This window comes from Triticum aestivum, chromosome 5D (genome assembly GCF_018294505.1).
Source record: "Triticum aestivum cultivar Chinese Spring chromosome 5D, IWGSC CS RefSeq v2.1, whole genome shotgun sequence".
Classification (NCBI taxonomy): domain Eukaryota; kingdom Viridiplantae; phylum Streptophyta; class Magnoliopsida; order Poales; family Poaceae; genus Triticum; species Triticum aestivum.
This window is the reverse complement of record NC_057808.1, coordinates 391,417,181-391,429,693: the sequence shown is the minus strand read 5'-3', so window position 1 is coordinate 391,429,693 and position 12,513 is coordinate 391,417,181. Positions and strand designations below refer to the sequence as shown.

General features: G+C 42.6%; 1 protein-coding gene across 1 annotated transcript; it reads right to left on the bottom strand.

The window, feature by feature from the left end:
• Positions 1-8,982: 8,982 nt before the first annotated feature.
• Positions 8,983-11,881, bottom strand: LOC123125087 (alpha carbonic anhydrase 1, chloroplastic-like). The gene is made up of 6 exons (XM_044545621.1): positions 11,806-11,881; positions 10,933-11,144; positions 9,927-10,033; positions 9,742-9,844; positions 9,236-9,418; positions 8,983-9,129 (listed from the first exon to the last, which is right to left on the bottom strand). The coding sequence occupies exons 1-6, from the start codon at positions 11,879-11,881 to the stop codon at positions 8,983-8,985; spliced, it is 828 nt and encodes a 275-aa protein (XP_044401556.1).
• Positions 11,882-12,513: the final 632 nt, after the last annotated feature.

Below are 12,513 nucleotides of genomic sequence, written 5' to 3'. Positions count from 1 at the left end.
GTTTTCATGGCGGTTTTTTCTAAAAATCAATTGCTGGACTTTTACAGAGCTGAAATAATTAAGAATCACTATAGAAAAATAGAAAACAATATATTAGAAAAACTGTTCAGCATGTTTAAGAAAAGTACAATCCAAGTTTAAAAAAGGTTCACCTTCTGTTATAAAAAAGTTCACCATATACTAAATAAATGTTCAGCGCGTGTTAAAAAATGCTCACCATACATTAGAAAAATTAAAAAGTACAAAAGAAGAAAATCAAACACATAAAAAACTGAAAAGATAAATAAAACTAAAATTAAAATAAAGAAATAAAACTAGAAAGAAAATAAAAACCCAAAACAGAAAACCACAAACAGAAAGACTCGAAAGAAAAACAGCAGCGAACCAAACAATACACGTGCACGCAGCAGCGGAGCCCCCAAATCAGCACTAATTAAACAATACTCTTTCAAAGATCACTCTCCCCTCCGTAGGTTTTGACAAATGGCGCACTTCATGCTCGCCACTTATCGCAACCTGTGAGTTTTTCCCTTTTTCGTACATTCGTTTATTCAAAATATTTTATCTCTCAAACCATGCATCCAAATCTTGAACAGTTTAATCGTTGGATTCCTCGCGTCTAGATTTTCAAAACTAAACCCCATGTTGATAGATTTTGACGAATTTTTCTTTTTAACAAGAAAACCGGAATAAAAAAAGGAACCGGGAGCACTTTTTTCCCTTTTCGAGAGCAAAGCAAATCCATGGCTCCACGAAAAGTAAATTAGGGTGCGTTTGGATCCCAAGCGAAATCAGTTATAGTCTTGCCAGGCTAGGGAACGTGTTTGGTATAGCTCATAAAGTATCGCTTTTGACAGCAAGTTAGCCTCGCGGGGCAAGGAAACCCTTGCCGGCTTGGGAGAGCCGATTTGGTTAGCTCTCAACGGCAAGACACATCACTCAAAGAAAAACTGCTCCGACCCAAACGTGCAGCCTGGCAAAGTGAGCAACGCCGACCTGCGCTAGCTGGGCTAGCTAGGCTATGGCCCGTCGGGGCAAGGAAACCAAACGGCAAACGCACCCTTAGTGCCTCTTGCGGAAGGCTTTTTTTCCTTTTCTGAAAGGCATGGATGTGCCTCTCGCAAAAACAAATTCGTGCCTGCCTCTCGCGAAAGGGAAAAAAGAAAACATGTTTTTCCGCGATAATGTTTTCTTCATTTTTCTTTGTCCAGAACCTAAGAAAACAGAGGGAAACCAATATACCCAAAAAATAATAAAAAATCATCTAAAAGTCGAAAACACGTACAGAAAAATAGAAAAAAAATCCGGATGGAACGTCCAGAGCATGACACATGGCGGCGGCTGAGAGCGCGCCAAGTGACGTGCTCCCAGCCCACCCCAAATGACCCTTGCGAGGGATCCCGAAGGAATACTCCTTGATTAGTTGCTCTCTTGAAGCCCTGAAGTGAGGGACCTCCTATATGACGCAAAATGTACAGGAGCTCAACGCACAGGGCACGCCCGACTGGGCCGACCCAACATGTTTTGCTGAAAAACAATCGAGAGTACCACGATGTGATCCCACGACTTCAGACAATGCAGAAAATAGACCCCGAGCGGTTAGCCACCAAGCCACACAGTGATAACCGAAAATCAAGGTGCAAAACTTTATAAGAACACAAAGAAGCGTTGAGATTTGGATTTATTTTTTTTTGAAAAAATTTCTTGAAAAATGTCTGCTATTTTCACCCGAGGACGATAGTATGCCGATTATTCTTGGTAGACCCTTTTTGAATACTGCAGGGGCTGTTATTGATTGCAACAAAGGCAATGTCACTTTTCATGTTAATGGTAATGAGCATACGGTACACTTTTCGAGGAAACAACCTCAAATCCACAGTATAAACTCTATTGGAAAAATTCCATCAATTGTTATTGGAGGTTTGGAATTTCCTTTTCCTACTGTCAAGAAGAAATATGATATTCTTATTGTTGGGGATGTTCATATCCACATTGAGGTAACCTAGTGCTATTCGAAAATTCTCTGGTTTCATGCGATTCGGAATGAGTTTGTTAACAAGACTTGATCAACCTTGTTAGTAGATTCCTTTTGATGAGCATGAGATGGATGAAGTTAGAAAGCACAACCTTCTGTATCCTCCTTTTACTTTCTGTTATTTATATTAAATAAAGCAAAAATAGTATTTTTTTCCGTCAGTTTTCTGAATTATCCGTGCAATAAAAAATACCCCGAAAATAAAAGTTCTCCAAATGTCCCGAAAATGAAATATGATTTTTTCTAGAATATTTGAGAATATCTGGCACTGAGAACACAGCAGGGGGAGCAAGCACCTGGCCACGAGGGTCCAGGGCACGCCCCTGCCTCGTGGGCCCCTGGTGGCCCCCCTCCACTTATTCCTGCACCCACACACTCCTTCTTCCTCCCAAAAAAATCACCAACCATCTCAAGCACGAGTTCTAGCTCATCTTACTGCGATTTTTGATCTCCTTGCTCAAAACTCCACTCACAAAACTGCTTTGGGGGATTGTTCTTCGGTATGTGACTCCTCCAATGGTCCAATTAGTTTTTGTTCTAGTGCTTTATTCATTGCAAATTTTTTCTGCTTAGGTGACCCTGTTCTTGAGCTTGCATGTCAAATTTATATGGTCCCAAGTAGTTCTAATGCATGATATAGTCTCTCGGCACTTGCGAGAGTAGCTGCTATCAATTTTATTGAGTTTGATTCATTTTTATTTTGAGTTACTAAAATTTTCAGAAATTTTTCAGAGAAAGAAATATGTTTAGGAAAATATACCAAGGTGGTTCTTCAAGGAAGCAAGGACCCAGGCCCGCAATGCGTGAGCCGGACCATGAACTACCAAGAGAAGCTCAAGTGCGGCCTTGTGAATGGCCGTCAGAAGATTTCATGGTCTGGGCAGGAATTAAGGAGGAATTTGACGCATATGTGCGTAATGCTGAACTCGAGGGCTTCATGCTAGATAAGTGCCCTCAGTATTATCACCTAACTGATTCCTTTGTGAGAAGGTTCAAATTTTCATCTTCACGTAATTCTCACACTGTCCTATTTGATCTCTATGGTAATCTTATACTATGGACTTAGAGGATTATAACACTGCTTGTAAACTTCCGCAGTGGGGTAGTGCTAGTGAACTTCGCAAATCTGAGTTTAGGGATTTTCTTGCTAGTATCACCGTGGGGGAGTCTAGAGAAATAACACAAGCTACCATAGGGAGCATTCATTTTCCTGCTATACATTATTTTGCTCTCTTTATAGGTAGATGCATAAACGGTAAGGATGAGGCTTGTCACATGTGTGTTTCTGATCTTAGTGTTCTCAAGAATGTTGTTTTAGGAGATAAACAATATAACTTGGGGGCCATTGTTGCACAAAGGTTGCATAATAATGGTTTAAATGGGGACTTGTTTGGTGGAATTTATGCAACCCGTGTGGCTAATTTTCTTGAGATACCCCTACATGAAAATGATATGGAATTGCCTCCCACTTATCTAGGTTATGATGTTACGGTTCGTCATCAGTTTATTGAGAGGAATGAAGAGCCTCTCCAATACCGACTAATGTTTGACAGGAGCCACATTTTCCATATTGCTCTCCCTGCTCCTACTTTCTTTGACTTTCAGGCAAAAGGGAGATATATTATAACTAGGGAGGAGGCGAACGAGTATAAGAGGAGAAAGGAAACAGCTCGTCTCCACTGCAGTGCCAATACCAGATACGAGAGCTACATCATCTGCACCAGCAGCAACAACTTATGTGCCACCTCCAGCAGCCACTCCATCAGCTCCAACTACATCAACTGATGTCTTTGTCCTTGGAGTTCTTTCTACACCACCTCCCGAAGACCAAGCTTGAGAGACGCATAGCACTATGCATTTTTGAACTTTTTGGTAACTTGTTGCCAAAGGGGGAGAAATGTATAGATCATAGGCTTCGAGAGAGGGAGTGTTTTGCTTCTTTGTCTCTCTTGCTATTTGGTTGAACTTTATTGTGTGCTTGTTTGATACTCTATGTCCTTGTGTGACATACTTGTATGATCATGTGTTTGATCATATGCTACTTTAATGCTTGCTTGGATGATATTATCTCTTATATCCCATATATGATCATTCACTTTGCTTGGTGATGAGTGCATGCTGTTAATTTCTATCATTTTGAGCGCTCCACCAAGATGTATGTGACATGGAAGAGTAACCCATGATCCTAATCGATTATGCATTTGCATTCAAAAGCAAATTTTAAATAATGCACAAATTTAGGGGGAGCTCTTGCTTATCACATACTTCTCAAAGCGACGATGTTTTTCAATCTTATTATCACTTGTCGAAGCTTTGATCTATATGTTGTCATCAATTACCAAAAAGGAGGAGATTTGAAAGTGCAACTATCCCTGGGTGGTTTTGGTAATTATTAACAACACATAGCTCATTGAGCTAATGCTATTTCTGTTGGGGATCGTAGCAGAAATTTATAATTTTCTACGCATTACCAAGATCAATCTATCGAGTCATCTAGCAACGAGAGAGAGGAGTGCATCTACATACCCTTGTAGATCGCGAGCGGAAGCGTTCAAGAGAACGGGGATGATGGAGTCGTACTCGCCGTGATCCAAATCACCGATGATCCTAGCGCCGAACGAACGGCACCTCCGCGTTCAACACACGTACGGTTGGGAGAGACGTCTCCTCCTTCTTGATCCAGCAAGGGGAAGGAGAGGTTGATGGAGATCCAGCAGCACGACGGCGTGGTGGTGGAAGCAGCGGGGATCTCGGCAGGGCTTCGCCAAGCTCTGCGAGAGGGAGAGGTGTTACGGGAGGGAGAGGGAGGCGCCAGGGCTTAGGGTGTGCAGCCCTCCCTCCCCCCTCTTTATATAGGAGCCCTGGGGGGCGCCGGCCCCTGGAGATCCCATCTCAAGGGGGGGCGGCAGCCAAGGGGGGGAACTTGCCCCCCAAGTCAGGTGGGGCGCCCCCCACCCCCAGGGTTTCCAACCCTAGGCGCAGGGGGAGGCCCATGGGGGGCGCACCAGCCCACCAGGGGCTGGTTCCCTTCCCACTTCAGCCCATGGGGCCCGCCGGGATAGGTGGCCCCACCCGGTGGACCCCCGGGACCCTTCCGGTGGTCCCGGTACAATACCGGTGACCCCCGAAACTTTCTCGGTGGCCGAAACTGGACTTCCTATATACAAATCTTTACCTCCGGACCATTCCCGAACTCCTCGTGATGTCCGGGATCTCATCCGGGACTCCGAACAACTTTCGGGTTACCGCATACTAATATCTCTACAACCCTAGCGTCACCGAACCTTAAGTGTGTAGACCCTACGGGTTCGGGAGACACGCAGACATGACCGAGACAACTCTCCGGTCAATAACCAACAGCGGGATCTGGATACCCATGTTGGCTCCCACATGCTCCTCGATGATCTCATCGGATGAACCACGATGTTGAGGATTCAAGTAATCCCGTATACAATTCCCTTTGTCAATCGGTACGTTACTTGCCCGAGATTCGATCGTCGGTATCCCAATACCTCGTTCAATCTCGTTACCGACAAGTCACTTTACTCGTACCGTAATGCATGATCCCGTGACCAACCACTTGGTCACATTGAGCTCATTATGATGATGCATTACCGAGTGGGCCCAGAGATACCTCTCCGTCATACGGAGTGACAAATCCCAGTCTCGATCTGTGCCAACCCAACAGACACTTTTGGAGATACTTGTAGTGCACCTTTATAGCCACCCAGTTACGTTGTGACGTTTGGTACACCCAAAGCATTCCTACGGTATCCGGGAGTTGCACGATCTCATGGTCTAAGGAAATGATACTTGACATTAGAAAAGCTTTAGCAAACGAACTACACGATCTAGTGCTATGCTTGGGATTGGGTCTTGTCCATCACATCATTCTCCTAATGATGTGATCCTGTTATCAATGACATCCAATGTCCATGGTCAGGAAACCGTAACCATCTATTGATCAACGAGCTAGTTAACTAGAGGCTCACTAGGGACATGTTATGGTCTATGTGTTCACACATGTATTACGATTTCCGGATAACACAATTATAGCATGAACAATAGACAATTATCATGAACAGGGAAATATAATAATAACCATTTTATTATTGCCTCTAGGGCATATTTCCAACAATTTTAAGATAAATATTTCAGGGAAGTTCAATGATTGGCATGGCATGGATTAGAATTGTGGACCCCTCAAAATGCTAAGGACAAATATTGGCTCAAGCTCAAGACTCTACATTTTACTTTTTGTGATCCAAGATCACATTGAGTCCATAGGAAAAGCCAGTACTATTAAAAAGGGATGAGGTGTTGCTTAATGGGTTGCTTGCTCAAAATGCTTAGTGATATGCTCCAAAAACCCTCAACCACTTTCTCATATCCACATATGTCCCAAACCAAAAGTCAAACTCGGCCCCACCAAAACAGTATATCCGGCGCCACCGAGTTCACTTGAGATAGCCACTGCCACAAACCCTAGTCACTTCGGTCTCACCGATAGGGATCTCGGTCTCACCGAGATGGGATTGCAAACTCTCTGTTTCCCTTCGTAACGTTTCGGTCCAACCGAGATGAGCGATCGGTCCCACCGAGTTCGCAATGCAAACTCTCTGTTTCCCCTTGGTAACGTTTTGGTCTCACCGAGATGAGCGAATCGATCCCACCGAGTTTGCCTGACCAACTCTCTGGTTAGCTTATTACCAAAGCCGGTCTCACCGAGTTTGTGTAATCGGTCTCACCGAGATTATGTCATGCCCTAACCCTAATGAAATCGGTCCCACCGAGTTGACATGTTGGTCCCACCGAAAAGCCTAACGTTCACATTTTGAACTGAATCGGTCTGACCGAGTTTTATGATTCGGTCCCACCGAGTTTGGTGAATTGTGTGAAATGGTTATATTTTGTGTGGAAGCTATATATACCCCTCCACCCACTCTTCATTCGTGGAGAGAGCCATCAGAACATGCCTACACTTCCAGCATACATTTTCTGAAAGAGAACCACCTACTCATGTGTTGAGGTCAAGATATTCCATTCCAACCACATAAATCTTGATCTCTAGCCTTCTCCAAGTTGCTTTCCACTCAAATCATCTTTCCACCAAATCCAAACCTGTGAGAGAGAGTTGAGTGTTGGGGAGACTATCAATTGAAGCACAAGAGCAAGAAGTTCATCGTGGACACACCATCTATTACCTTTTGGAGAGTGGTGTCTCCTAGATTGGTTAGGTGTCACTTGGGAGCCTCCGTCAAGATTGTGGAGTTGAACCAAGGAGTTTGTACGGGCAAGGAGATCGCCTACTTCGTGAAGATCTACCCTAGTGAGGCAAGTCCTTCGTGGGCGATGGCCATGGTGGGATAGACAAGGTTGCTTCTTCGTGGACCCTTCGTGGGTGGAGCCCTCCGTGGACTCGCGCAACCGTTACCCTTCGTGGTTTGAAGTCTCCATCAACGTGGATGTACGATAGCACCACCTATCAGAACCACGCCAAAAATCTCCGTGTCTACATTGCGTTTGCTCCCTCCAAACTCCTCCCTTTACCTTCATGTGCAATGTTTTACATTCCGCTGCTATACTCTTAGATTTGCATGTGTAGGTTGATTGCTTGACTTGCTCTAAGTTGCTAAAATCTGCCAAGACTTAAAATTGGGAAAATGCTAGATTTTTATTTGGTCAAGTAGTCTAATCACCCCCCCCCTCTAGACATACTTTCGATCCTACAACTGCCTCATGTGAGCACCCATCATTGATGCCCTTGCCTTATTCCACCTCTTCCTCCTCCATCCACCCAATCGCTCGCTCCTCCCTTTGCTCTCGCTAAGGTAGCATCCTATCACGCTCATTGCAGTTCTGTACACACACTAACAAAGGGTCGGAAGGGTGCGACATTGCTCACTTGTGACGTGGTCACTACAACAATGGTGCAAGCAACAATAATAACAACACGTGGAAGGAGAAAAGGGTGGCAAGAAGGAGATATATCTGGCCGGTGGGGTGCCCCCACCTCGATGTACCTTCTATGTGTGCTATCATATCAATCCTCACAAATGGTTCTGGGTCATCAGATCAGCTGTCAAAACGCTCTCAATTGAGAACTAGAGCTATCAAAAGCAGTGGATATGTATTGCTCCAACTTGTGATGGTTTGATGTAGTTTATTGTATATATGGGCATAGAAGATCATGCAAGTATGCCACCCAATCACTAGATAAAAAGCCATTCATACCAAACAGCAGGACCAATTTTTCTCTTAGCCACCCAGTAAGGAAAGATATCTCATTCCCATGGCAACCCGATCCTCGTTCTTAGACTAACAACTATTATTCTCATCCCATGAGATTTTAATCCTCTCGAAATTGATCAGGAGCCCATGCATGAGGTTTTGCTCTCTGTGTCAATCTTTGAGTGTCTTCTTAAGGGTGTGGCAAGGCATGCCAAAGGTTATACTAGTACCACTTATTGCTCAGCTGACGTGAACGACATCAATATTGCTATACCTTCATCTTGGAATAGTGGGAAAAAACTCCGCCCACAATACAATATTCACAAGTGGAAGAATCAATTTAGTTTTGGTGCCATTCGAATTCTTTGGATTAAGGAAAATGATATTGCATTTCACATCATGGTGTTCTTTCAGATTTATGAACAAAATGCACAACAGAACATTTCTAACACCATTCAGACAATAAAATTTCATTGTTATTTTACTTTAGAAAATTTCCTTATTTGACATTTCACGATCGGTATTAATATCCAAACAACAACCCAATGGTTACACAAGAATACATGATAATGGCCATGATTATAATTTATGTTCTTGCACACACAAGTACCAATGCCACGAGCTACATTTTATTGCAATCTATCATGTCACCTTACGCTTCTTTCATTGTTCTGGATTGGTACCAAGCAAAATAGTTCACCACGAACTTCAGTTGGCTAAAGAATATTTGGAACATTGCGTGACCTGTCATAGAGGTGTACGGCACGACCATTCAGTGATTGTAGCGGCCTGTAGTTGTGCTTGTAACTCCCCTTCAAAGGAGCCATCAAAGTAGCAGCCTGCTCCTTTGTCATTTCTTTTATCTGCGACACATCTCAAAGTATATATAGATTAGTAACTCTCGTTGCATAAACATCATGTGAAGTTAAAGTTTCCACACTATTTTCAATATTTGAGCAGATGGAATACCTCGCCAAGAATGTTCCAGATCACATTCTCTGTGCATGGTGGTGCGGTGAGAGATCCAACATATCTGAAATACCTATGTGCACCCTGCATTAGTTCCCTCATATTCACCACCCCAACGGGGAGAGGATCACCTTTCTCAGCTTTGCAGCCCTCCGCAGACAATTCAGCCAACTTATCCTTTATCTATGAGTACAATACAAAGCAAATAGTCAAACCGAAATGCATGTAGACCAAGCATGCGACGTCATTAGGTGTGTCCTAGTCATCTGGTTGAACATATAAGTCCAATACATATTGATTAGAAATCAAATTACAAGTTGTGATCGTGTTATTCAGTTCTTGAAACAGGTCAATGTCTCCCGGCTATTCATATAAAACAGAGCTTTGTATTAAATGCATATAAACTACTCAACTGACTAACTAACAGCTACGGACCATTTCATATCTCGGTGATATACACCGTGTGGTGTTCTACAATGCGGTAGTTTCTTATCACGACGATTTACCTGGTGAAGGAAAGGATCTGGTTTTCCGTAACGATAAAGGATTGACACAACAGTAATGTCACCATCATCGGTGGAGTGAACCATGTGGAGCTCTACCGCGAATCTATCAGGGTAAGAGAGTGGTGCACATAGTTAGTACAAGGGAAATTGAATGCTTCCCAAATCTCAAACGTGTACATGTGAACCTTTGGCCATTGATGGTATGTTCTGAGGGAGAGTGCCAATGCAGTTGCTTCAGTTTGTACTTCTTCCCATCCACCTTGACAGTCCCAACAGTGTCATTGTATCGCAGCTACATCATTCAGTTGACACAATGATACACATTACTTTAAAGAGAGGCAATTTTCTATGCATGGTGGTAGCTACGCATCCTTTGGCGTAAGTGACTTTTTATATATATGAGGTGTTGGTTTTTTATGGCACTGGGACACGCATCTCTGTTTTTTTGCCTGCCTTTCTGGCACAAGTGCCTTTTGATGTATAGCAAGGGGTTTTTCTCACTTCTCTCTATTTTTTTCTTGCCTTTTTTCCACAATGCCTTTTTGCTTGGCTGGCTCGTCGTACGCCATGGAAATAAATTTATTTTTGTTAGAGTTATTTTCCATGGTCCAAAATAACTTACCAAAATAATTAAAGATAAAAATTGGGGGTGTGTGTGCAGCTGCCACCATGTGTAGAGAGTTATTTTCATTACTTTAAACTAGGAGATTACGTGTACGTAGTAGAACACATATTTCATGAACAGGTTATAATAGTCACTCGCTACGGCGATTCTATGTGGCTGACCCCACAGCTTTTTAGGAAAATAGCCTAGAATTACTGTTCATTTACTGTTCATCCTGAAGAAAAATATCCAAAAATTGACCCCACAGACTTATGAGGCTGGCGCCACCACTGGTCACTCGTACATTATATAGAAGACCACAATATGATGGAGGGATTTTTTTTCACAATGCGTGTATTTTATTACACTACACCGATGGCACAAGTTAATGAAGTTATACAACCAAAACATCAAAGGAAAACAAAGCTAGAAAAGCCGATCCAGGAAAAAAGAACTCGCAAATGAAGCAAATTACTGTAAGACAAACAAAATAAAGATAAGCTAAGTCAGGTATCGTCGTGCTTGTATGTGAACATTTTATATTCGTTGATACAAAGAATCATTTTGTTGAGAGGCTCGGAGCAAACCGCAATGTTGAAGACGTTGTCAACCATTGAAGCATTAGTAGAAGTATAATCCCTCTCTAGGGGCTCCATTCCTGGGTCGTGTACGGCACCATCTCTGACGATGTCAATTGGAGACTGGTAGATTCCTTTTGAGCAAACGGTGAAATTAGGACTTAAGCTCCCCCAATGTTCCGGGCCAGTTCTCCCACTGTACCCGAATCTCACACCATTTCCTTTGAGTCAGAAAATATAAATAAGAAATCATACATCAAGATGAAACTTTGTGCAAATTATATTAGCAATAGGAAAGATGAGGATGGCAAGATTATACAGGATGTTGCTTTGCTGACAAGATGAAACAACCCCGCATCTATTTTAGATCCCGTTTGCCGCCATTCTTTGGTGTACCGTTTATTTAGTGAAATGATTATAATCTGAATAATACTGGAGTATTTTTCAACCTCCTTTTAAAAAAAACTGGAGTATTTTTTAGTGAAAGATTGCATACCTTTTCAGTTTAAAGCTCAGATATTCCATTTTCAAGAGAAATATGAAAAGAGTGAAGAATTGGCAGTGAAGAGGACAGACTGATAAAAACCAGAAATACAGATGGGACCTTTACATAGAGGTTTTATCTTTTAACATATAGTACGATATATAACTGGCAGATGATCTTTCTGTCGAGTTAGCACAGGAAGGACCGCCAAAAGAGCAGTTGAAGGAGGAAGCAGCTCAAGAGCCAAATGGAGCGTCTATAAAAGGTTCAAAATAGTGGAGAAGGGAAGACAAACGTGTGCCAGGATCACATGCCAACAATTATAAATCAACTAGCATTATACAACAGCGCTTGATTAGGAGGGAACTTGGTCAGGGAACTTATTAATCAACACATACCGTCGCATGCATGGGTCACAACAAAGCACATGCACAACAGTGCAACAACAATTGCACTTTTCTCCGAAGTCACCATCTACGTACTCCTTAGTTCTCTCTGAGAAATCTAAGCTCCAATTAACCTACAAGGTGCAGGAGAATACAGAAAGGGTTGTACTCAAAACTGTGGAGATAAGTGCACAAGGCACATGTACTTATATAGGACGACTTACGGTATATACTTACGCGTGGGCCATTTTCGCCCTAGCTGAGGAAACATGCCAGTCAGTTCGGTAGTATTGATGTTTTGGCCCCGACGTCCTTGTTCTTTATGTTGCTGGAGATTACAAGATCTTCCTGCTGGAAGCTGTATGGTTCATCGATTTCTCAGTCTAGTCTCTCTCGGTGCGTAACAGCTCTGCTCACTATCAAACTCTTTCGGTTTCATACCTAAAATAAACTTTCGCCCAGCAGGCTTTGTACCAACTAGCATACGTTCAAAAGAATTCCCTAAAAAAGAACGTTCAAAACAAAAAGAAAAATCCTAGCAAACTCTTTCGGTTTCATACCTACTCCCCCCGTTCCTAAATATAAGTCTTTTAAAGATTCCACTATAGAGACTACATTCGGATGTATATAGACATCTATTAGAGTATAGATTCACTCATTTTGCTTCGTCTGTGGTCTACAGTGGAATTTCTTAAAAGACTAATATTTAGGAACAGAGGG

Coding starts and splice junctions, on each gene's coding strand:
- LOC123125087 (XM_044545621.1), bottom strand. CDS start 11,881: ATGGTGACTTCGGAGAAAAGTGCAATTGTTGTTGCACTGTTGTGCATG. Junction 11,145..11,805: donor TGTGACCCATGCATGCGACG/GTATGTGTTGAT, acceptor TCTGACTCAAAG/GAAATGGTGTGAGATTCGGG. Junction 9,845..9,926: donor CATACCATCAATGGCCAAAG/GTTCACATGTAC, acceptor TTACCCTGATAG/ATTCGCGGTAGAGCTCCACA.